This window comes from Spea bombifrons, chromosome 13 (assembly GCF_027358695.1).
Source record: "Spea bombifrons isolate aSpeBom1 chromosome 13, aSpeBom1.2.pri, whole genome shotgun sequence".
NCBI lineage: Eukaryota > Metazoa > Chordata > Amphibia > Anura > Pelobatidae > Spea > Spea bombifrons.
Genome location: NC_071099.1, coordinates 11,665,800 through 11,690,868, shown reverse-complemented (window position 1 = coordinate 11,690,868; position 25,069 = coordinate 11,665,800). Strand labels below are relative to the sequence as shown.

The 25,069-nt window shown below is 49.8% G+C and overlaps 1 protein-coding gene across 4 annotated transcripts in view; it reads left to right on the top strand.

Annotated features, from left to right (window-relative positions):
- GNAS (GNAS complex locus) overlaps positions 1–24,331 on the top strand; it is a 33,744-nt gene extending 9,413 nt beyond the window's left edge. Inside the window, exons 1-12 of one of the 4 annotated variants that reach the window (XM_053453179.1) lie at positions 6,111–7,426; positions 12,386–12,458; positions 16,037–16,091; positions 16,181–16,300; positions 17,943–18,082; positions 22,003–22,057; positions 22,357–22,430; positions 22,530–22,588; positions 22,739–22,859; positions 23,195–23,325; positions 23,636–23,703; positions 24,041–24,331. In XM_053453179.1, coding sequence (XP_053309154.1) covers positions 7,288–7,426; positions 12,386–12,458; positions 16,037–16,091; positions 16,181–16,300; positions 17,943–18,082; positions 22,003–22,057; positions 22,357–22,430; positions 22,530–22,588; positions 22,739–22,859; positions 23,195–23,325; positions 23,636–23,703; positions 24,041–24,187 — 1,182 coding nt within the window. In that variant the 5' untranslated portion in view covers positions 6,111–7,287 and the 3' untranslated portion in view covers positions 24,188–24,331. Of the gene's footprint in view, positions 1–6,110; positions 7,427–12,385; positions 12,459–16,036; positions 16,092–16,180; positions 16,301–17,942; positions 18,083–22,002; positions 22,058–22,356; positions 22,431–22,529; positions 22,589–22,738; positions 22,860–23,194; positions 23,326–23,635; positions 23,704–24,040 lie in introns of those variants that run through there. The other 3 variants (XM_053453180.1, XM_053453177.1, XM_053453178.1) reach the window with 3 other exon arrangements.
- Positions 24,332–25,069: the final 738 nt, after the last annotated feature.

Below are 25,069 nucleotides of genomic sequence, written 5' to 3'. Positions count from 1 at the left end.
GGGATATGATGCCACCCTGTATCTTCTTACCATATGCCGTATATATATCTATATAATATATATATATATATATATATATATATATAATGCCACCCCGTATCTTCTTACCATATACAGTATATATATATATATATATATATCTGCTTCCGACCTGATGAAGAGAGGATAACTCTCAATAGCTTGTCTTTTAAATATTATGTTAGTCCAATAAAAAAGGTATCACTGCATACTCTGCAATACAATATTTAGGTGACTGAATAATATACTGTTCAGTGGACTGCATACCCTTTATGCTGGTAACATATAATTTTAAGAATAATACATTCTCTATCAGGCCCCTGACCAGGTAAATAACCCTGTCCGTATCACATTGTTTCCACATAAAATTCTTAATCTTATTATGTGTATTCAGGGTGGGTGTGTGTGTGTGTGTATATATATATATATATATATATATATATATATATATATATATATATATATATATATATATAAATACTGATACATACATATATATATATATATATATATATATATATATATATATATATATATATATATAAATATATATTACATATAGATACTGTTCAAAAGTTTGGGGTCACTTAGAAATGTTCTTGTTTTTGAAAGAAAAGCCAACTTTGTCCATTAAAACATTACATTTTTTTCAACTATATATATATATATATATATAGACTCTGTCCATTAAAACATAAAAAAAATTTCAACTGTGTGTGTATATATATATATATATATATATATATATATATATATATATAAATATGAATCAGTGGTTACAGACTTTTATAAAGTGATGTTTAATTTTTAAATCCATGATATAGGGAGAATAATTTTACACACTCTTTGAGTGATATATGAATGGATACAGTATAGAAAATACTGGTAAACCCCCCTCTAATAATAAAATAATAATAATTAAATCTAATAACAATAATAAAACAGCGATACATTTTATGTCGTTTAATAGAATCTAGCGGATAGATTTCAAACCTAGGAGACTTTTACAACGCTGAGAATATAAAGCCCAAAATGGTTTACGTTAATATTCAATGATAAAAAAAAACCTGTTTTTCATAACAGTAAATTTACTGAAAATGTGGTATTTCCTTGGAGGAAAAAATAGAATATTATCCACAATAATCTGACACAAACGCAAAATATCCTCTTTACTTGTTTCATCTCGTATTAAGTTTAGGAACTTTAAAAAAAAAAAGTTTAATAGATTTGAATACAGAATTTGGATTCCGTCCATAAATCGATTCAGTCGCATCCAGCCCGTTTTTGCTTGCGTGGGGCCAGATTATAATTTATGAAATTATAGTTTAGGGTAAAATTGGAATATATACTCCCGATTATTGTTCTTTTTTCCAAATTTAGAAGGTCGCGGGATATTTGCAGTCGTGACTCATTTCCAGCTGCGAATCTTGATAACAGGAGGGTTTTTTGGGGGGGGGGGTAAAATGGAAAAGTTCGCTTTTCGCTCGCTGACCAGGTGCCGCGGGAGGTTTGGTTGTCGGGCTATTTTTGTGTGGGGGGTCCCTGTTTCTTAAACTGGATGCCAGTATTTGGTGCCAATGAATGCCCTTTATTATGATTATTGATTGTTTTATATAGCGCCGTCAGATTCCGCAGCGCTGTACAAAGGGTAGACAGGACAATGCAGGACATGCAGAAACAACAGGCGAGGAAGGGCCTTACACACAGGAGCTTACAATCTAGAGATTTAGTATTTCTGAATGGAAAGTAGACGTAAGTAATATCTGTGCGGCGGGGCGAGGGGGTTCAGGATGAATTTCTGAATGAATTGTTAGCGGCTTAATCCTGTCTCATCCCGCGAGCCGAGGGCGAGTCTCCGGACAGCGAAGTACGTTTCTAGTTACCAAGGAACAATTTCATTACTTGCCGAAACGGCAAAGTCCCGCCGAGAGACAGATTCCTCGTCCAGCATGTGATTAGGGTTTGTTAACCCTTTCCTTCTTCGCCTTGTACACATATTGTATAGACATTTAAGTCATTTTGAGGATAATTAGGGCTTTTTTCATCTTTGTGCTAGTAGAGGCTCAAGTTTCACTCCTGATTTGGAAAGTCCAATTTTTGAGTTGGAGCCTTAAGTTCCCTCTGCTTTTTAATTATATTTATATAAAGTCACCTGCAGCCAGCGTACGCGGACCCCAGACCCCGGCACACCAATCAATAACAAATACATGTATGGGGTTCAACGTTTGGCGTCAGTTCCACTTAAAATGTGTCTATTTCATCTGTATTATAAATCGGGGTGATGGATGTTTTGCCACCGGGCTATACTTTTGGGGGGGGGGTTCTCTCTTTCCTTTTATCTAGATGGAACTGTTTGCACTAATTATTTATAGACAATAAAACAGTTAACGGTATGGGAGTACCAACGGCTAAGGGGTTTTATACGGCAAGGTGGCAACAAGAACAACAAACCCGCAAAGCACGGGTGAGTAAAATGGGTTGTCGGGCACGTAAGCGGGGCTAGGGCCTGGCCGTGCCAGTCGGGCTCACGTGGTTTGGCAAACATACCAAAGCCTCAGCGTTATTTCGTATAAAGCGGAGCGATGGCGAAAATAATTGTAGGAGTTCCAGTCCTGTATGACGTTTGATGCGTACTCCGCCGCCGTCAGCCAGCCAGGCCTTTGGAGACATACACCTTTCATTCATAGGGTCACCGTTACCCTGGAAGTGATGTCACAACTTCACTTCCTGTTAAGAGTGTGCACAGTGACACGTTATCCCATAGTACATAGGGATGTGTGAAGCTTTTCTGATCGAGCTGGTTTGATCACACAGGTATAATCAGCTCGGTCCCGTGGGGCTCTTCGTGACGTGGAATTACGTCGTACCTTTGTTGTTGTTTACGATCGGAGTTTGTGCCAAAAGGCTGTCATTGTCCGATTACCCGACGGCCTATTTAGCGTGACTCAGATACTATCGGCATAGATAGAGGAAGGGATATACATATAAACATCACCATAACGACGCTCCGACGGAATGAAGGACGGTTTGTTTTGCGGTTATTTAAAATGGGTGCGGTTTGGGCATTTAATTGAAGAATTCTATATATAGCGCCGCGTCTGGTTACCGCGAGGCCGGGCCCTTGTTGTAAACCTGGACATTTATACTAATCACTGTCCAGTCCTCTAAAGGAAAATACAGCCTTGATATCGCTTTTCGCCGGTTGAATATTTTTTCTTTTTAGCCAATCACGGGCTGTAAGTGCCGTCAATCCGACACAAACCGGTATACGTTAAAAGTGCAGAAATCCCAGAATTCTATTCAAGCTTTATATTTAGAATGTTTTTTTTTTTTTTGGAGGGAGTTTGCTGCGTCCCACGGAGAACGGGTATGAAGGTGCTGGCTTTGTCCTAATTTAGTATCTTGAAGGTTACTCGGAGCCGTATAAATAAGTGTCTGGAAGCTCGGCGCTGATTAGGTTCTGTGCCTGGCGCTGATAAGTGACCAAAGCAGCCTAAACAATCGATGCAATAGAGAAACATCAGGAGCGCAGACCAAATACTGCCAAAACGGGTCGATATCCGGCTACAGAAGCCCTGCGCGCCGGCCCGACAGCGGCCGTGATACCGCACCAGCATCACTGGAGGGGGGGGTGATACCCCACGGAGAAACCCGTGCCCCCCACGGAGCCTGGCATTCCCTCCTAACCCTGCACCATGTAATAGAGGGACAAACACGGCCTTATACATGAATATAATGGAAAGAGGAATCAGCAGGGGCATTCCAGTGGCTGCCATGGTGATTGCCCCACATGTAGCCCCCTGCCCTAGGATTATTGTGGCCCTATTATCATAGAATGATTAAGGTGATGGGGTATCCCAGCCATATGGGAGCCACATCTACTTCCCGTCAAGTCATGGAGCCTCTGGAGTAACTCCAAGCTGGATAAAGCCCCGGCGTTTCGGGGTGCGATCGCTCGGCGCGTACTTTTTGGGACCAGTGTTTTTTTGGGTGACAATTGATTTTGAAGGGTGTTTCTCAAATATCTAACCAGAAGTCGTTCCACGAAGCCATCAAGGAGAAGTGAAGGGCAAAAATTCATACGTCCCCGACGTTCCACCAGAGAACTTTGTAAATATTTTTATCTAAGTGGCACCTACAGCTCGAGCTGGAAAGCTGCCATCCTGGATGTATGCGCATGCACATAGAATAAATACTTCTGTTTGCTGCCGATAAGCACTTGCTGTCGGCTGCATGTTATAAATCCGTCCCGCGTCGCATTTCGGCCCCCGACGTGCTGTTACTTGGTCTATAAAAACAGGAATTTTGTATCACGTTGTGTGTTATTTTGGAACAGGGGGTCCCCATTACGCGAAATCAAGGGCCACGGGCGAGTAGCTGGAGTAGTCAACCCAGACACCCAAGGCCGGGGGCCAGTCCCCATTAAACGGATGGTTGTTTCGGTAGTGCGGTGGCTGTTCTGTTGCCGCTTGGAAAAGAACGAAGATTCTATGCGCCCGACCCCGGGGGCCCCGAATCTTAAAAGTGCCCCCTGAACGTGACTCTTGCTGCGCGTTTGGGTTACATTCGATGCAACTTCATGCTCTCCCCGGGAGACGGAGAAAGTGCGAAGCGAGCGGCGCAATGGATTATCGAGAGAGCGGCGCGTCTCCGGTGTCTCCGGCTTCTATTGGGCATCGATTGCGAGAGAATCACCAGCTTGCTGCAGCGAAACAATTAGAGGAAATCCCGCGGCTGCGAGTGAATGAACTCCTGCGGGCTTCCGTGTCGCACCTGGCTGCCGCCGCGTGGGATTCCACTCGGGGATCTCTTAAGACTTCATTAAGTTGGCAGAATTCCCCGCGGCTCCCGACTATCTGTCAGCGAAACAAACCCCGGATCCCGGCACGGGGCCGCCGCGCCGTTAACCTCTTACCCAATCGCCAGCACCGGACATGGGGTATTGTACCCACCGGGGTGGGGGGGCAACTAACTCCGCAAAGAGAAGCACACCTAACAGAGCGCCTCAGTCTTTCTGATGCCAGTTATTGATGTTTATTTTAGCGCCGGTAACGCGTCCCCGCCGCTCACCGATACAGTAATAGATCATTAAGGAGCGCTCCCTGGCTCATCGAGCTTTTTGCTTGGAAGGAAATGGGCAATAAGTTGCCTCGACACCCTTTGGCATGAGGTACATAGAATGGCAGGACCTCTGGGCGCCGTGCTGTATAAGGGGCACTTCGGCCGCTGTGGGGTTTATTCACTAAACTCAAACTCTTTGACTGTACGTTATGGTGGGACAGCTGTGGCCCTGGATAATGCATAGATAACCAGCGAGGGGACTTTATATGCGGCACCAAACTCCCCCCGTAGGGGCCACTCGTTGAGGTTGTCCCCCTTTGTAATTAAGTCAGGCACGGCTCCCGCAGACAGCTCAGCCTTCGAGCGAATAAAGCCCTTGGTTAAGGGTAATTCAGTGTTATGTACCCCCCGGTATTTGCAGTGGAATAACGGGGTGTATCGGTCAGTATGGTTACAGAACATGTTAGTAATCCCCAAATGCCCCCCATGCAGCGGAGTAATGGGGTACAGGTGGGCAGTATGATCAGGGAGCGTGTTCTGATGGGGCAGTATGATCAGGGAGCGTGTTCTGATGGGGCAGTATGATCAGGGAGCGTGTTCTGATGGGGCAGTATGATCAGGGAGCGTGTTCTGATGGGGTAGTAACCGGAGTAATGGGGTGCAGGGGGCAGTATGATCAGGGAGCGTGTTCTGATGGGGCAGTATGATCAGGGAGCGTGTTCTGATGGGGCAGCACGATCGGGGAGTGTGCCCCTTGGTTTGGCTGGGTCACGCAAAAGAGCGCTGTTGGGGTAATTTCCCAGTCCCTGGGGGGGGGGGGTCCCGGGTTTTCTCGGTATGTGGGGGCAGCTGCAGGGGTCCCGGGTTTTCTCGGTATGTTTGGGGGGGGGGGGCAGTTGCTGGGGGTCCCGGTATCCGGGCGGCCCGCTGGGTGCATGTCCTGACGCTGGCCATCATGTGAATAAATAGTGTGCGAGTTCCCATGGTGCAGTTTGAGCGGTTTGCCCCACCCCGCGTCTCGGCCGTAAGAAACAGAGCAAAAATACTGCATGAGAGCCAGGGCACACACCCAGCACCCTGCTGCACCCCTGGGACCGGGGCACCCCGCATCCCCCGCTCAGTAGCCCGGGGAACACCACTGCCCCTTCTAGGCGGGGAGACGAGCCATCCGCAGAGGGAGAGGCCTGGGCCGCGGCGAAATCGTCTCTCCGGAGCAATCAGGCGCCCCGAATACCGGGACAATCGCCCCAATACCCGAGCGTTGTCACCGGCCACTACCGGGAGCGCGCACAGGAGCACGGCACCTGGATCTCGGGGTACAGTCCGTGCCGTAACTCGGGGACCCCTCCTCCACCTCATTAGATTACCGGGGTCCCGCCCCCCGTCTTAAATCCGGGTTCGCACTTTTTAAGGGGTACCATCGCTGCACGGTAACCCGTCGGGTACCGGGCTCTCCGGTGCACCCCGCTATTTAGCTGTCGTTGAGCCGGCGGGTTATAGGGGACCCTCCCTCCATATTTTTGGCGTAGTCCCTATTGATCGGCTTGGCCGTGCCGGAGACGGGGACCCCCAGCACCCCGAGCCAGTCCCCCGGTATAGCAGGCATGCCCCCCACCTCCTCCTCCTCCCTGTGAGCAGACGGAGAAGGAGGAGGACTCACAGGGCGACCATTTTAAGACAGGAAGCGGCAGAGAGGGGGAGGCACCCTGACATATACATTAATATTTATCCTACTCGCCGATATTGGGGGGTCGGAGGCAAATGGTGCTCGGGGGGTGACTCCAGCCTGCTGTACTTCCCGAGGGAGGGGCCTGTGACCCCTACATCGCGGGGATCTCCCCCACCCCCCTGCATTAATGAGCCCCAATTAAAGCCCCTGGGGCTAATGAGCGCTCTATTGGCCCCCTGATTTACCCCCCCGACACTTCTTCCCCCTCTAATCCGAATTCGCTCGGGGACGGGCCCGTCGGACTATCTCATACCCGGGCTTCTCGCGTGTTTTTAGCCGAGTTTTAGCGTGGGTTTTTTTTTTTTCTCGCCCCGGTGTGTCAGACAGAAGGGAGGGCCGCGGCCTTGTTGTTTGTTTTGCATCCTCCGTCGTTCCCGGTATTTCCTGAACACGCCTGCCGGCTTTTGGAGTGAGCAGAGCGGCAGGTGTCGGGCGAGATTGGTCGGTCTGGTTTCGGGGAGTCTCGCTAGACGGACAGGATGGGGTGCCTTGGGAACAGTAAGACCGAGGACCAGCGCAATGAGGAGAAGGCCCAGCGGGAGGCCAACAAGAAGATCGAGAAGCAGCTGCAGAAGGACAAGCAGGTGTACCGGGCCACGCATCGACTACTTCTGCTAGGTAAGGGCCAGGGCGGGGCCGCTGTCATGCTGATGCCAAGCTGTCAAACACTTTGCTTGGTCTGATTCTCACCTGGAGCCCCTTCCATCATTCTGTCTCCTACTCATGACAGTGTCCCCTTACAGGCACCCTGCCACCCGAGCCATCCCTCCCCCCAACACCCCAGCCTTCATCCGCATGTCACCCCCAAACTGACCATCAGTAACCAGCCAGCCCTCCCCACCAAGTGACCCCCAAAAACCCAACCTTCAGCCACATGTTACCCCCAGACTGACCATCAGTAACCAGCCAGCCCTCCCCACCAAGTGACCCCCAAAAACCCAACCTTCAGCAGCATGTCACCCCCAGACTGACCATCAGTAACCAGCCAGCCCTCCCCACCAAGGGACCCCCAACACCCCAATCTTCAGCCACATGTTACCCCCAGACTGACCATCAGTAACCAGCCAGCCCTCCCCACAGAGTGACCCCAACCTTCAGCCGCATGTCACCCCCAGACTGACCATCAGTAACCAGCCAGCCCTCCCCACCAAGTACCCCAGCCTTCAGCCGCATGTCACCCCCAGACTGACCATCAGTAACCAAACTGTGCTTCTGCTCTAAATCCCCCCCAGCACTCTAGTACTTCACAGCATTGGTGGCCTGTCAATCCATTCGTACCAAGCCACCGTTTGTAACCCCCCCCCTCTGTATTCTGCTCATTCATACTATTAACATTAAACCACACAGCTGACACCCCTGTGCTGGTTTAGCGTTATGGTCCACTGTACCCCTATCCCACCCCTGACACTTCTACCATTTACACCCTTCCTGCCCCTTTGGCTTCCACTCTTCTAATTACCCTTCGCTTTGCCGTGGTTCATTTTAACCCCCCCCATATTGACGGGTCAGATGTGCCAATTGCTTTATGACGCGTGTCCCGTGTAATCTCCAAAACGTTCATTTCTGTTCAGTCTGTTCCATTTTTTTTTTCTTTTCTCAAATCATCTCAATGAATTTGGGGAAAAAAATGATACTTTTTAACCTTGAATATGAGGGGCTTGTAAAGTGATGTCATAGCTTTTACTGGGTGAATTACGCGGAGATCCTTCCTTGTTAATGGTTTAGTCTGCTTCCGATAGGCTGAAATAAAATCAGATAGCCAATTGGAAGGCCCAGATTATGTGGCACATTGATGGCGATAACTGGATAGTCCCACAGATAACGAATGGTATGACCCGCTGACCCCACGCCGTCTATTAATGGGATTAAAAGCGGTTAATGAGAAGAATTTAAAATGAATTATGACGTTAACTTCATGGTAAAGCTACTTCTGATTGCTGTTTGGGTCGTGGTCGTGACGTCAAATTCTATATGTGGACCCGTAACAAGGAAAACTTTAATCGTTACAGCAGAGAAACAATCTCAATCTCATCGATTTCTTTAAAATGGTTTAGCAATTAAGAGGTATAAATGATGTGATTGGATCGCAGAACGTGCCTTAACCTGTCCCGGGTTTAATTTTAATCTGTAATCACGTTTTTTTTTGGGGGGGGTTGTCCCGCGCCGAGTCTAGCACCAGTTACAAGGTTACATATTTAGTTCAGAGTGGCTGTTAAAGAGTTCGGACGGTATATCCCATTTAGATAATCTGCCCTTCGGGTCTAACTCTCCGCATCTTCTCTGACCTCCTCCTTCTCCTCTGAACTCCTCCTCTCCCCGTCTCCCCCTGAACTCCTCCTCCCCGTCTCCTCTGACCTCCTCCTCCTCCTCCCCGTCTCCTCTGACCTCCTCCCCGTCTCCTCTGACCTCCTCCTCCTCCCCGTCTCCTCTGACCACCTCCTCCTCCCCGTCTCCTCTGACCACCTCCTCCTCCCCGTCTCCTCTGACCACCTCCTCCTCCCCGTCTCCTCTGACCTCCTCCTCCCCGTCTCCTCTGACCTCCTCCTCTGACCTCCTCCCCGTCTCCTCTGACCTCCTCCCCGTCTCCTCTGACCTCCTCCCCGTCTCCTCTGACCTCCTCCCCGTCTCCTCTGACCTCCTCCTCCCCGTCTCCTCTGACCTCCTCCCCGTCTCCTCTGACCTCCTCCTCCTCCTCCTCCCAGTCTCCTCTGACTTCCTCCTCCTCCTCCCAGTCTCCTCTGACTTCCTCCTCCTCCTCCCCGTCTCCTCTGACTTCCTCCTCCTCCTCCCCGTCTCCTCTGACCTCCTCCTCTGACCTCCTCCTCCATCTCCTCTGACCTCCTCCTCCCCGTCTCCTCTGACCGCCTCCTTAGACGTAATATCTAATGCGAGGAAAGCCTTTGCCACCGAGATTGTTGACATCGGTGTGAAGTTGTCCTGTTTTATTGGCGAGGTGGCTGCACGTCCCTCGCCATTCATTACATGAATAAGAAAAAACAATGCATCGAGAGGGGCCACGAGACGTGTCCAGCCGTGGCGGAATTTTTAGTTCTCCTTCTTTTCTAATGTTTTCTGGTCGCGGAGTTGAGTTTCAGGCTTAAAGTGGCCGGGTGTATAAAGCTAAACATGCCCGGAGCGCTCGCTTGGTGGCCACAGATCGCCCGTAGTCTTTGTCTCTGCCATTTATTCGTGGGATGCAGACACTGACCGGTCCAGCAGTGTGTAGATCAGATATAAAGCCCGGCGTCTGTCTCTCCCCCACGTACGGTTTTGGTGGCGTTTCCACCTACCTCTCGGCCACCAGCTCTCCCAGGTTGTCCGTCTGTCTGTCTGTCTTTCTGAGGTAAACCCGCTTTGTCTAGGCGAGCAACGAGATGCAGGCCAATGGCTGATTCGCATAACATTACTCTGTTACCAGGACCCACTGAGGAGGTGATGGCACAGGGGCCCCGGTTATGGAGCCACGTGTAATTGCACATCCCTTTCCAGAATACAGATGGATACAGGTTCCTGTCCAACTGTACGTGGCGGTGGATCGGTCTCATTGGCAAACCCTCATTTTTAACAATTTTCTTCCGGTATTTGAATTTTTGTCCCAAAAATTCCAATGTCTGTGTTGTTATGGATGAGAGCTTTGGGTGGTCTGGACTAATGGTTATTTCCGATGTATTTGTATTCCCGAGCTGGGTCTGGCGTGACAGACCGCTGTGATTTTGGTGTCGGACCACCAAAGGGATTTTATTGAGACTCTCGCTGGTAGGTAGTTGGGTCCTGGAAATAACCAACCTGAAGCCTGGCTTTTCTCGAGAGCCCAGCCGATTTGCTTGCGCGGGGCAAAGCAACCCCTCCCCCCCGGCTCAGTGGCAGCCGTGGTCCGGAGAATGATTTGTCCCCCGGAATTGAGCTCTTGGGATAAGTTCTCCTTAGCGATTCAGTTTAGAAGATTGGAGCGCCGCGATAGAGCTCAGGAGTCGTTATCGGCTCACCTGTTCTAGATTGTCATAAAATAGTAACCCTTTAAATGATTTTGCTTGGTGTCGCCAGATAGCGTGTGCGGGGCTGCTTTTGTAATGTGTCACCCTTGGGAATTTACATGCACACGCACCGTGAACATGCTATCTCTGTGCCGGGGTGCAAAGTTACACAGAGCTACCCTGTCGTCTGCCGTTACACGTTATATGTTCTGACCCTGATCTTGTTTCTGGGCTCCCCATCACCGCCTCTAGAACGTGTTAATAGCAACCTACCGCCGAGCTTCCATTCCCCCGGTGTCTGTTACCTGCACGGGGAGCGCGGGAGAGCGCATTACTCCTGGCTTTGGATTAACAGTCTGTCCGTTCTTCTAAAAGTTGCCGGCGGCAGCAAACACGACTGCTTTACGCTGGTGGACTCCTCTGACGCTGATAAGATTACATGAAGCACAATGGCCCTTTTACTGCTGCGGACGGACGTAATGTTCAGGACGGGCCTTTCAATGGGGCGGATGGGGGTCACGGAGATACCTCCTACCCTGCATGTCTCTTATCCCCAATCCGTCTCAGCATTCCATTCTCAGTGGTGTCTTCTAGCACCTGACTAACTGCTGCTCCCACACATGGCCCTGCTGGCCGGGTACCTTTTACGGAAGACTATGAGGCTGTTTCTTTTTGCGTAGCACCTTTCGGGGAGTAACAGCAGGTGTGTCATGGACAGGTACCCCTCATCACGCATTGCTGAAACCCTGAGCGCCAACCGTCCGCCAAGGCTAGTATTCCACTTCGGTGTTTTGGACCTTGTGTGCATCCATTCCGTGCGCGGCAGCGCTGGAACCGCAGTCTGAGCTGCTGACCCCCGATCCTGCTGTTAGCCATCGTTACACATGGTTTTATTTGGTATCCTCGTAGCGTCGTCCTATTACGCAGCACCGTACAAAGGCTGGGTAAGAGGCTGACGTGGCGGCCGGATCTTATTCTACGGTCGGTGATATAATGCGGAGAGCGGCTTGGGGCGGCAGCGAGCTTAGCTTGGCTTGCGAAGGCCGGCTCTGATCATGATTCGTTATGTCTTGCTTTTAAAATACTGGAAGTTTGGCGATCCGCGTCTCGGCAAAATATTCCAGCTCCTTCCGCACCGTCCGTGTAATTCGGAAGTAATAACGTGCCGCTGCCTGCTCGGCTTGGGCTGATGGGAGTAACGGAATTAAGAGCGCACTGGAGACATTATTATTATTATTATTATTATTATTATTATTGTTTTATATGGTGCCGTCATATTCTGTAACAATGTACTTATACCAGGAGGGTAGGTCGGTTTTGAATGTAAAGGTCTGTATTTTATAGCCCCATCCTCACCGAAGGGTTAAAGGTAACGACCTCCCTTTGTGGCATTTACATTTCTTGCTGTGATTTTGCAGACCCGGCGTTACAAACTCTCCCATGCTTGAACTTTTTTTTTGTGTGTTAGCATTATTATTGCAACAATTATTGGAGAGAAATCTTTATCTTTATACCCAAACTGTAACTTTAACGAATCACTGGATTATTTTACTATTTATTATTTTTTTATGATAATTTATAATTTTTTTTTTTTTTTTTATAGGTGCGGGAGAGTCTGGAAAAAGCACAATCGTGAAACAGATGAGGATTCTTCATGTGAATGGATTTAATGCCGAGTAAGTACCTTTAGTGGTGTGAGTGTGAGCGAGCGCGCGTACATCCATACGACTATTTACGGCAGGGTCCTGGTGATATTTGGTTATTTGGTATTTTATATGGTGTGCTGCTTGGCCATTAGGTGTGTTTGGGATGTGGTGCCGGAGCCAGATATTTTGATGTTGACGCGCAGCGAGAATTGTCTACCAACCCGTCCGGCCGAACGGCCATCGCCTGCAGGAGGATCAGTCGCCTCCTGGTTCCTGCTTTTGGTAATTTCCCTGGCGTCTCCTCGGTGGATCTGGAGCGTCCCTCGCGCTCGGTTTGGGAGACATTGGCTTAGCTTTGTTTTAATTGTAAAGATTAAACGTTACCCCTGATCTCTCTGTCTCCGCCGGAGCGGGTCCGCTAACCAACATCGCTGGACCTGGACGTGAATTGATTGCAAGCTCACGTTCTACAATCCCGTGACCGATATGAAGAAGTCAGCAGGATTGTTCGGCTAATGTCGGCAATGTGTCGATCCCGGCACTCTAGGTCTTTATGCCCAGGCTGCGGAGCGACGCACGGTTTGTGCAGATGCCGGCGAGTCGCGGGGATGCCGGCCAGTCGTGTGGATGCGGGGATGCCGTCTCCCTCTGTCGGTTCAGTAGCCGTGCCGGGACCGGATTAGGCCATCGCTGGCGCGGCGGTAAATGACCTTCCGCTATGGTTTAAAGTCTTGCGTTCCGTCGCGGTGCGTGGAAGTTCACACTGGTGGATGTTGACTTGTCGTTGGTACGTTTATTTTAGGTTTTGCTTCCCTGTATCTTGGATCGCAGCTTTTGAAACTTCTGATACCGCTTCCTTTTAAAACCACACTTGGCTTTTCTGCCGTGCCCTCCGGGTGTTAGGACGGCCGGATCCTGCAGCTGGGTCCGAGGGGCGTACGAAACTCTTCATGCGAGTAACTCCTTCGGTTATCCCGTTGGAGATCTTTAGCGAAGAGCTTACAGTCTGAATGGCTTCGCCATCCTGGGGTAGTTTTGCTTTAGGAGTGGGTCGTCGGTGACAGCCGGGTAGATCATGCGATTATCGGCCAGCTGGGGTGTTAAAGAGGAGGATTATGGGAAATCTTCATTTGGTTATGTCGATGCTTATGAGACCGCAGAGTATAGTTGGTGGGCCACTAAATGAGCCCCCGCAACAAGCTAAAAAGGGTCCCTGTAGTTTTTGAGGATGTTTTTATTTATTTTTTTTTTTTGTTGCAAACTGCGTATTTTTTAAAGCTTGTTTGACTTTTATTGCAATAATAACCAGAGCCCCGGCTTGAGAAAGAAGTCCTGCCAACTCCTGCGAGCAAATCTTCCATCTGTTTACTCGCTCCATGGAAACGGACTATTTAAGGTGGCTGAAAACCTCCAAAAGGAAATAAAAAAAATCTGTTTGATGGAAGCCGGTCTTTCTGGGTCGCCGTGGAACAGAACGAGCGTTCGCCAACCCCCCCCCCCAAGGATGTCCTCTTTACCCGTCCGTGATCGGTGGTCTCCTCCTTGATGTGTCTTGCTGGTGCGGGTTTTAACTGCACTTAAAGATCTGGAAGCCCCTCCAGCTTGTATGGAAACCAACATTTGTCGTATAATGTCCCGAAATACCATCATCTTATTAAACTCCCTGCTTACTGATGCCCCCCCCCAAAAAAAACAGGGTGGGGATCTTATCTACTAAACGCTCGTCTGGTTGCCGTGACTCGGACGTTACTGGGGATCTCTGATAACGCAGACGCTGCCGACCCGCCGGGGGGAGAAGCCACGCTCCGCCTGCGACAACCAAATCGCCGTGAATGCATTGAATCCGCAACTTCTACTAATTCACAGAATATAGAAAGAAAAGGACCTGAAAATAATGCCTTAGGAATCACACGTCGGCGCTGCTTGCACATAGGTGTCCGGTTACACGTCGGCGCTGCTTGCGCATAGGTGTCAGGCCACGCTGCCCACACGCAAATCTCTTGGTATAAAAGTTATGCCGTCGCCTTCGGTCTTTCCCTTTTTAGAGAGTCCGCCTCTTGTAGACGCCATTTCCGTCTTGGTTTTACTTTTGATTTGGTGATCTGTTTAATGGCAAAAAAGGGTGTTTCCCCGGAAATTCATCCTCGCGGCTGGACGTGTCTCGCGGCTGGACGTGTCTCGCGGCTGGACGTGTCTCGCGGCTGGACGTGTCTCGCGGTCGGTCAGACTGGAGGCGAGGACTTCCGGTGACTTTAATTAACTTAAATTACGATGCTCGCGAACGCACCCAAGACCTGCCATACGCAAGCGGTGACCCCCAAAGGCCTTTCCGTGATTCTACTACCTTTCTTCAGATAGCAGGAGTTGCCCTAATGCCTAATGGGTTTTTGCCCTAGAATCCTATTATTCTACAATTTGCTAAATCTCCGCGCTGGGCAGAAAAATAACAACCTATGGGCACGGCTCGTTGAGCCTTTTGTATGTTAAAGGGACTATTGAGCCATCGTATGCATCACAGTGCATGTGGTGGCTTGAGTTTCCTTTTTAAGCATGAATATTAATGCCGTCTAAAGGGCCGAGTGGCTTTTCTCTCGAACTAACTTGCTGGGCTCGTTAAGTTGCCGCAGCGGCTAGTGAATATATTTGCGCATCTCAATCACGCCAGTAATCTCTGCGTTCTGCCAAACCTGTATCGTTTTATATGGAACACGGAGATTAACCCCATAAGCTTCAGCACTCCTACTGCCACCAGGAAACATGTGGCCATGGGGCGCGGGGTCCGGCGCCCAAATCGTGCGTTTCTCTGCCGGCGAGTGGGAGGTTTGTGACCTGCGGCTCTGGTTTTGTAGTGAGTGTAAGAGAAAGGGTTAAAGTATTTTTCAGTTTCGTGTTCTGTTCCCGGTGCACAGATTGATATAGTTTTACCGGTGGATCTGCCAAGAGAAGTTGCCGGTATGTCGCTGCCGTCTGCATCCTCCCACACACAGTGTGTCTCTCTCTTCGTTCCAGCGCGGATACTCAATCGAGTCGAAAACCTGCTCTGGAAGATCTTTGGCTGCGGCCGTCGAGTGCTGCTCGTCCCTTCCTGGGTCTGAGCGTGAACTCCGTTTAGTCCCCGAACCCCGCATTATTGCGAAATGCGGTTAGTCCTGTCCCGCTGGTAGATGGCGACGTGCGATTATCGGCCCTCCCGCAGCCCGTAAAGGCTGCTGTTTCTCTGCCGCTGTTCGGATCGCCGGGCCATGTACTTGACTGTGGGGGGAAAACCCAAAATGACAGCCACATCTTTCCAACGCTCGTCCGCTTTATTGGCTGCGGTCAAAACATATAAACCGCTCCCTTTCCAGTTTTGGGCTCAGGCTAACCGTTCAATGGATCAGAACCACCAGCTAGATCTCCTGGTAACCTGGGGCTCGGCAGGTTCCAGGAACACAGCAGCCGCGGCTCTCGGACTTTTAGATCTGGCTCCTAACATATAACGCGGGTCCGTATGACTACCTCTACACGAACGTGTCCGGCCCGGCAGTATTCTAAATCTGTCTCAACCTTTTCTGTCCTCCCAGGATACAGGAGTCGCGGTTATTAACACCCCTTCCTTTATTTTACAGGGAAAAGAAAATAAAAGTGCAAGATATAAAAAACAACATTAAAGAAGCTATAGAGGTAAGCGGCCGATTCCTACGAATAGTTCGTAAACGGGGAAAGCGGTCTTTTGACGTCCGGACTTACTAAAAGTTCTGTCTCTTTTCTAGACCATAATCACAGCCATGGGAAACCTGGTTCCCCCCGTGGAGCTGGCGAATCCGGATAATCAGTTCCGAATCGATTACATCCTAAACCTCCCCAGTCACAAGGACTTTGACTTCTCCCCGGTAAGTTCCCAGCGCAATAAACCTTCTCCAGCTCCGTTATCGTTTTCCTTGGTGTGCCGAACGTTGGCGCGCTACTCGGAAAGGCTCGTCGGGGTTACCCGGAAGAGGGGATAGATGGGGGGTCTGTGGGGCGTGGGGTAGAGGGGGTTCTCTGTGGGGTTGGGGGATAGAGGGGGTGCTCTCTGTGGGGTTGGGATAGAGGGGTGCTCTCTGTGGGGTTGGGGGGATAGAGGGGTGCTCTCTGTGGGGTTGGGGGGGTAGAGGGGTGCTCTCTGTGGGGTTGGGATAGAGGGGTGCTCTCTGTGGGGTTGGGGGATAGAGGGGGTGCTCTCTGTGGGGTTGGGGGGATAGAGGGGTGCTCTCTGTGGGGTTGGGGGGATAGAGGGGTGCTCTCTGTGGGGTTGGGGGGATAGAGGGGGTGCTCTCTGTGGGGCTGGGGGATAGAGGGGGTGCTCTCTGGGGGATAGAGGGGGGGGGGTCCTCTATGGTGCCGCATGCACCTCTCTCCTGTACTGAATATATAGTGTATACTCTTTGCTTTCCCGGGATCCGGGACGCCTCGCTCATCTTCAGATCTGCTGGGAGTTGATTAGTAAGTGTTTAGCCGTTGAGGTTGCACACAGGGATTCCTACGCCGTAAATAAAGTCTTTTTCTTTTAACTAATTGAATCTAATTAGCCCAGGAGACGTTGCACGGAGTGCTGCCGGGGGACAAGTGTCATGTCACGGCAAATTGTTATTTAAGAAAACCCACAGGATGCTGCGTTTGTTGGGTGTATAAATGTGGAAAACCTTCCCCAAAACTCCAGCCTTTAGGCTTTTTTTTTTTTTTTTAAAGTAATAAATTTGTGGCGACTGAAGAGCTGTCCAAATGGTGTCCTTTTGGTCGGGGGTCTCCAAAAGGAGCACGTGACCCCTTAGAAGCATTCAACCTAGTGGGTTATTTTAACGTTATCTAAGTCTATAACACATCTGGCACTGAAATGGTTTGAAACTTGCCCTCCGTTACTGCAGCCTCCCCTAGTTTGTGCCGTAGAAAGCGGTTTGAGAAGCTCTGTATAAATAGTAGGATGAACCAGCTTTGCCGATGGAGATAGAATTCTCCCTAAAGATGTAAAAACGAGGGGCAGTTGAGGTCCCGCTTCCAGTAAAGCGCGTCCCTAATGTCCGCAGCGTCTGAATAAACGAACCCTCCGTCTTCCACCCACGCTTCATACCAGTCTAACCAGTGCCGCGAGGTGCCAAATGCTAACTATTTAGAAGAAAGCATTCTTCTGACGGAAACCTCGCTCCCCTCCCCTCCGCGTCTCCCTGCCGGGAACATGCGCCGGCGCACACGCCAATCAGTCTGCCCGCTCGGCTTCCTTTTCTGGGGTTCAATAACTCTCGGGGTGAGCCTGTTGATTCTCCCCTTTATAATTCAGGAGACTCCATGAAAACAAGGAAGATGTGTATGTTTTACGGGGGGCCGCGGTTCCCTTTAAATCTCCCCTTTTGTTAAGTTGCTGGCTGTTGATTGGTTCAGACAGCCGTTGTAACGGTGGGAGAGGGGGCCACATTCGGACACTGATCTCGGCTCCCACGAGGCGACCGTTAGATTTATCGGCGGTAAAATTTTGTGTGGCCCCTTTTCCAATTTCAGAGTTGCGTTAACGTGCGACCCTCTGCTCAACGTTTTCTCCAGGAGTTCTACGAGCACACGAAGACCCTCTGGCAAGACGAAGGAGTGCGGGCGTGCTACGAGCGCTCCAACGAGTACCAGCTGATCGACTGCGCGCAGTAGTAAGTGACTTCCTGTTTGTATGGGGGGGTAGCCCTGCGGCAGCCCGCTTTGGGCTATTAATGCTAAATACTGAATATAAACTGTATCCGGCTTCAGTGTTCTCCAGAAAATGCTGTTATTTTTGGAATACTCTAAAACGGGGTTGGCCAAAAAATGTTGCCAGTCAGCCGCTGCTGAAGTAGAAATACCATGACCCTCGGCCAGCTTTTTAGTTGGCTTTCCGGGTAATCTTACCCATTTCTAGAATCCCTGGAGAGGTTTCTTTACGGCACAGAGATCGACCTCCCGTGCGCGTTTCTGAAGGTCTATCTTTGCCTGCTCTGGGTTTGGCTCGCAGTTGAGCGGACGAGGCCCGTGTCTCTCCCGCTGGAAGCGCATTTTGGCGGGACGAGTGTAAAGCGTTGATTGTTCGCGGCTCTGTGGGCTGCTCTCGGCGCGGCCGTGGGGATCACGCAGCAGAGTCTCGGGCAAATTAAGTCACATTTTTGTCCCACATATGACCTGTTCTGGTGGAATCTCCAGACAGACGTATTCAAACTTCCCTGTAACAAAGCAGGATGTTTCTACGAGAAGCTTGCTGGGTGTCAATGACTGCGGGGTAGCGGTGGAGGGGGTGAGTGGCGCACCTGGTGGGGTAGCGGTGGAGGGGGGCCCGTGGCGCACCTGGCGGTGGAGGGGGGCCCGTGGCGCACCTTTTTTGCTTTACCGATCCCTGTGGAAATGGGCACGATTTCCACATTTTATTGCTAAATGCTGACGCATCTGTTTGTTTTCTGAACGGTTTGGGTGGAAGGAGCTGGGTTTTTTTGGGGGGATGTTTTGGGTGTTTTTGGTCCTGTGTGCGCTGCGATCTGATGGACGTCATGGATCTGCCCCGGCTGCAGAGCTAACCATTCGATAGCAGCTACACGGCCTGCGACGTGCAAACCTCTGCACTGGGTGGATCTCGTGCTGTTCTGGCTGATGTCATGACAGCTGATCGCTCAGATGCAATGCTATTGGCTGCTGCAATCTCCATTTTTCTTCCTCCTCCTGATGGAAGGGGCCCAGCTAAGGAGGCTTCCCAGATTTTAAATGTAAGGTCTTTATAATGGACCGCGTGGCATTGTGTTTGCAGGTGTGTGGGGGGGTCTATTTGCTTCCTAATGTGATTTGATGGCGTATGTGTCTAACCAAACACGCCTGGTGGCCCAGGGACCGGCCACAGGGTGGCACCGAGGGCCAGGAACCCCCCCTGCCTGCTTAATGGAAGATTCCTTTGAACCGGTTCTGTGTGGAAGTGACTTGATTCTGTGTATGAAGTCCAGGCGCTGAGCTCTGTGTGTTGGCAAAATGTGCCCCAACAGGGGGCACCTGGCCTGTATTACCCCAGTGTGTGCTGCTTGGTGATCAGGGCAGACCCGGATATAATTTACCTTGGCAGTGCTAGCCGGGTGGGCATTCTGCGTGCGGTTGGTTAGGGCCAGCCATATGGTTATTCTCACTATAGAAAGCCTGCCGTCCCAGCGGGGTTACTCTTCCTAAGCCTGCGGGAGGACTGCGTGCTTCTCAGAGCCGCTGCAGCGGGGCCCTCCTGCCGTACAGCTTTATGTAAACTTCCAGCGGCCAAAAACCAGCAGGGCTATTTATAGTGACGCTGCAGTGGTGGAGAGGGGGATGCTTAGTGGTGGGCTTTGGAGTGGGGGTGCTTCGCGGTGGGGTACAGTGCTGTGGAGGGTGTGTGCTTCGTGGTGGGGTGTAGCGCTGTGGGGGCCTGCAGGCTGCTTGGTGCTTTACAGATTCTACGGTCTTGCTGCACGCCGCTCATTCACATCCAGTACGTTATGACCTGAACCGGTGGTTTATATGGGCCGGTCGGAATGATGCGCTCCGTGTGTGAGCTCTTGTAAGGGCCCCGGGGCCCTGCCGCTGTTTATTTTACCGATGAAAACCTGCCTTGTGGGTTTGTGTGTTGGGGATCCCTTTAGGTGCACCGGCTGTGCTTTCTATGCTGGAAGCTGCCCTCCTGACCTCGCTCTCTTCCCTGAATACATGTGAAGGCTCCTGGCCCCTTGGTTGTTGTAAGCCGATACATCTGTATTCCAACGCCGGTCGGACCGGTCCGACGGCCATTGTTTCCAGCAGTCATGGTGTTTAACTCGTGAGCCGATAACTTTTTAACGGTCTGGAACCGAGAAGCTGTAGGTTTGGCCAGAACGTGCAGAACTCCTTGGAGTCCGGAATGAGTTCCCTTCCCGTTCTAATCGCTCAAAACAGTGTCCCTAACCAGATCCTAACTGAGCAAAACTTCTCATCTGCTAAAAGGCTCAGGTCCACTTTTGAATCATTGCATGATTGATTGGCTCCGCAAGGCCTGCACATACACGTGACTAGTGTATGTGCGTGCGCGGGTGTGTATGTGTCTGGGTGTGTGTATGCATGTGTTGGTTGTGGATACGGGTGTGTGTGTGTGTCTGTCTGTATGTGTGGGTACGGGTGTGCGTGTATATGCCTGTATGTATATGTGTGGGTGAGTGTATGCACATGTTGGTTGTGTGTATATATGTGTGGGTGTGTGTATGCGCCTGTATGTGTGGGTACGGGCGTGTGTCTATATGTGGGTGTGTGTGCGTGTATGCGTCTGTGTGTGTGGTTGTGCATGGCTACGGTTCTGTGTCTGCACCTAAACGGTGAGCCTTTGTTGTGCCGCTTGGCCGCGCTCCAGATGTCTCTCACAAGGCTTAGTGCTGACGGCCTATTTATAGAAATGTGGTCTCATTGTCATGGCAACCGAGCCGCAGGCCAGGGCGGCTGCAAGCTATTTCTGGACTGCCTGTAATGTAAAACCGGGGAAGTTGGTTTATCCTCGAACGCGTCCGACTCGAGACCGGCCGCCGTCTTGCGGAGGGAACGTCGATCCACGTCTGCATGAGTTTCAAGCGTTTCCTTCGTGGCGATTTTTTTTTTGGGGGGGGGGGTCTGGGCTTTTGGGTAAAATATACGTTCTCTGGGCTCTTCTAAAGGATTCCTTTTATTCTTCATCATCTGATGAATTCTTTATTAAACATCATAATGAGGCGAGAACGCTTTCTTTTGCCTCCACGTGGGAGGAATGTGCTTTCTGACCAGGTACCTGGGGTTTTTAACCTGGTGGGGGCTTTTCTTCCAAGCCCCTCCATCACCGAAGGATACTGGAAAGGCCTTCAGTTTTAATCTACAGACGCTGCCTAGGCCTGACGTGGTGATTAAAGTGTCCGAATGTGGCCCCAGCCCCCCACTGAATTTGAAGCTTTGGTTGCGATCCGTGTGTTTTGTAAACGTAGTGTCAGTCCTGTTGCGCTTTTTACCCCAAAATCCTAGATAAGCTGTAGCGTTCTAGCGGAAGCAGAGGTGTAACAACGTATCCATCTCGGAGTCTGTGCGGTAACGGCTCTGCTGCCGTCCCCGAGAATTCATGCAACATTTTTTTGATCTGTCAATATAGGGTTAAAAAAACCTAAAACTATGCTGGGGGGGCTGGGCGTTTGTTTGTTTAAAAACTTTCCAGGACCACCAGTGTAAATCCGGCCCCCTATGCTTTCTTGGGGGGGGGGGGTGATGCCCGGCAGGGTCATCTAATACACGTTATGTGTATAGTATGTGGATACGAGTGTGGATAGCGTGTATGTTGCAGTATGGCATTGGCATGTGTGTATGTTGGCATTTAGTGTTAGTGTGTGTGTTAGTGTATGGTGTTAGCGTGAGTGTGTGTCAGCATATAGTGTTATACCTCGTGTGTTAGTGTAGGGGGTTAGCATGTGTGTACATGGCATTACATGCTCTAATCTATAATGGAGCACATGGGCGCGCTATTGCTACAATCGTGCGGTGCGCTATTGCTACAAATATCGGGGGGCTCTTATACCTGGAAACTGATTGTGTTTTTGTTTCTTCTTCCCAGCTTTCTAGACAAAATTGACATTGTGCAGCAGAACGATTACACTCCAAGCGATCAGGTAAAGGCCATCTGCTGTATGTCACTAGTCCCTTTGCACGTAGCCTGAACATACGTAGGACCGTACACGCATGACGCGTTTCCAGTAGTGGGATCTTTTCCAGCTACTTAGTATGGCCGGAGCACATATAGGAAACTCCTGGTCATTGATGCCTGAAACGGTTTTAAGCCAATGACGGTCATTGAGGACATTAAGGTTGAATAAGATCTCGTGTACGTCCTCGGACTGGATTTCGAGGCGCAACGTTCTGTTTTGCGTCTCCGTGCCCAGAAAGGTCTCATTTGTTTCTTCTGTTCTAGGACTTGCTGCGATGCAGGGTACTGACATCAGGAATATTTGAAACAAAGTTTCAGGTGGACAAAGTCAACTTTCAGTAAGTTAAATTCTGGCTTGTTTTGCGGCGCCCCTGTTTTTAGCTGTAACTGGGTGTTTTTCTTGTACCAATGAATGGATCTCCTTTCCTTTGCTGCAGTATGTTTGATGTTGGAGGCCAACGTGATGAGCGTCGAAAATGGATCCAGTGCTTCAACGGTACGTCCCTAAAAAGCCAATCCCTCGGGGAGTTTAGCCGACCTTCTGTAATAATCTGACATTTATATCGCATGTTCTGGGTAATGAGGCACCGGCGTCCCGTTCTATCGGCCATTTGAAACCTAACTTGGATTTTTTCCCACGGTTCAGATGTCACCGCGATTATATTTGTGGTCGCCAGCAGCAGTTATAACATGGTGATTCGAGAGGACAATCAGACCAACAGACTCCAAGAAGCATTAAACCTGTTCAAGAGCATCTGGAACAACAGGTACAGAGCACGGCGGGGATTACGGGGCGCGCCGAGGCCCATTACGTACATATTGGTAAAAAAAACAAACCAAAAAAAAAAAAAAAAAGATACATGGGTGGGAACAAAGATCCAAATCTCTCCACTCAGCCTCACACTCAGTCGAGTCATGTTAAATCAACACACGTTGGGAACGTAGACTCTGAGGTTTGTTGCTTTCAGTCGCTGTCGTTCTGCTTGCCGGGGCCGGCATTCCTCTTCTCACCGGGGGGCTCGGCTCCTGTCCGGCTCCTTGGTGTCGGTCGCATTGCAGGGTCTTTTTCCCCAGAGCGCTCATGGTCGTGCTTCTCCCACAGGTGGCTACGGACCATTTCAGTCATTCTCTTCCTGAATAAACAAGACCTGCTGGCCGAGAAGGTTTTGGCCGGGAAATCCAAAATCGAAGACTACTTTCCCGAGTTTGCGCGTTATACCACCCCGGACGATGGTAATTAACCTGAAAGTGTTTTATTTACCTGTCTGCGTTTTGCTTTCGGGCCTGTATGTAATCAGTCTTGGAAAATGCTTTCAGGATTGTGATCTAGAATGGTTACAGGGAGCAGAGAGCCTGTAGGCGCTCCACTGTCTCACCTGCCTTTCTAAAATCGAGGGCAGCAGAACTGATTTCCCTGAAACCCTCGCACTACAAGACGTCCGGTTATATAAAAGCCAAATTATTGCAGCTTTACCAATCCTGACCTATTGAAAGCTGTCTGTAAAGTTTGATTTTTATATAAATATATATTTTTTCTCTTCAGCCACACCGGAGCCCGGAGAGGATCCAAGGGTTACGAGGGCCAAGTATTTTATTAGGGATGAATTTCTTGTAAGTATTTATCTGTGCATTCGTGGCACTCAGATACCCGAAGTGAAGTGTGTGTGTGGGGGGGGGTGATACCGGAGATGGGGCGATTTTGATGTTGAGCCCTGCAAGGTTTTTTCCCCGTTTCAAAATCAGTAGGGTGTTTAAGCTCCGCTCCTTCCCAGGTTACAGAACCATTACTGTCTCTGCCGCTGTCCTGACACGTTGGGGGGGGGGGTTGAAGATGAGCAGCGTTTCCAGGGTCTAAAAATAAAAAAATTAAAGTTGAGAGGCTGGGAGAATTATTTTTATTTATTTTGAATATCGATAGTGATTTATTATATCTTTTCCCTTTCTCCAGAGAATCAGCACAGCGAGTGGGGATGGAAGACACTATTGCTACCCACACTTCACATGCGCAGTGGATACAGAAAACATCCGAAGGGTTTTTAATGATTGTCGGGACATTATCCAAAGGATGCACCTGCGTCAGTACGAGCTCTTGTGATGGAGAGCTTGAAGTTTATTATTATTATTTTTTTTTCTCCTCTCTCTCTATCTTGTGTTCTGGACTCCAAATTCCTATAAAAAAGAGACACAACTACAAAAAAAAATGAATTCTGATTTAAAAAAAAAAATAAATAAAAAAAAAATGAAAAAGAAACAAATTGGGGAGGGGGGGGCTGCCCACAGACGCCTTCTCCAGTTTGCACCCCCTTTGCGCTTTCTTTGCTGCCGGAGAATTCTGAAGCTGTTTGCTCGCTTACTGCACCCCACTGCCCTACAACAGCGTGGGGCAGAACCAAAATGTTTGGCCCAAACGGGTTCCCTTCGGACGGCAACATCACAAGTGCAGAGGATCGTTTCGTAATAAACGCTGTCACGGCTCTACGAGGGGGGGTGCGTGTCCCCAGGGGAAAGGAGACCGTCCATTCTCCCGACACCCCTCGGCGGCGAGAGACGTGGGCATCACTTCTGCCTCCCTTCACCCCTTCTATCGACTTCGTATCCATTCGCTGCCTGGAGCTGGAGGAAGGACACACGGACTATGGACTGATATTGTGGCTTGACGCGGAGCCGAAACGCTCGCTGGGAAGTGGAGTGGCAGAGAGGTTGCTGCTTTTCACAAGGGTGCCATTTTTTTTTTAAATAATAAAAAAAGAAACCAATAAATACTTGGATATGAATTTGAACATATCAACGTATTTATTTCAAAAGGTCTCGGACGTTTGCGTCTTCTGGTCGCTGAATTAGCCACACTATATATATAAATATATATATAATATTTTTTTTGTTTGTTTCCGCCCTCCCCATACCCTCCTCTCCTTCACACCCCCTCCTCTCCTCTCCTCTCCTTCATACCCCCTCCTCTCCTTCAACACCCCCTCCA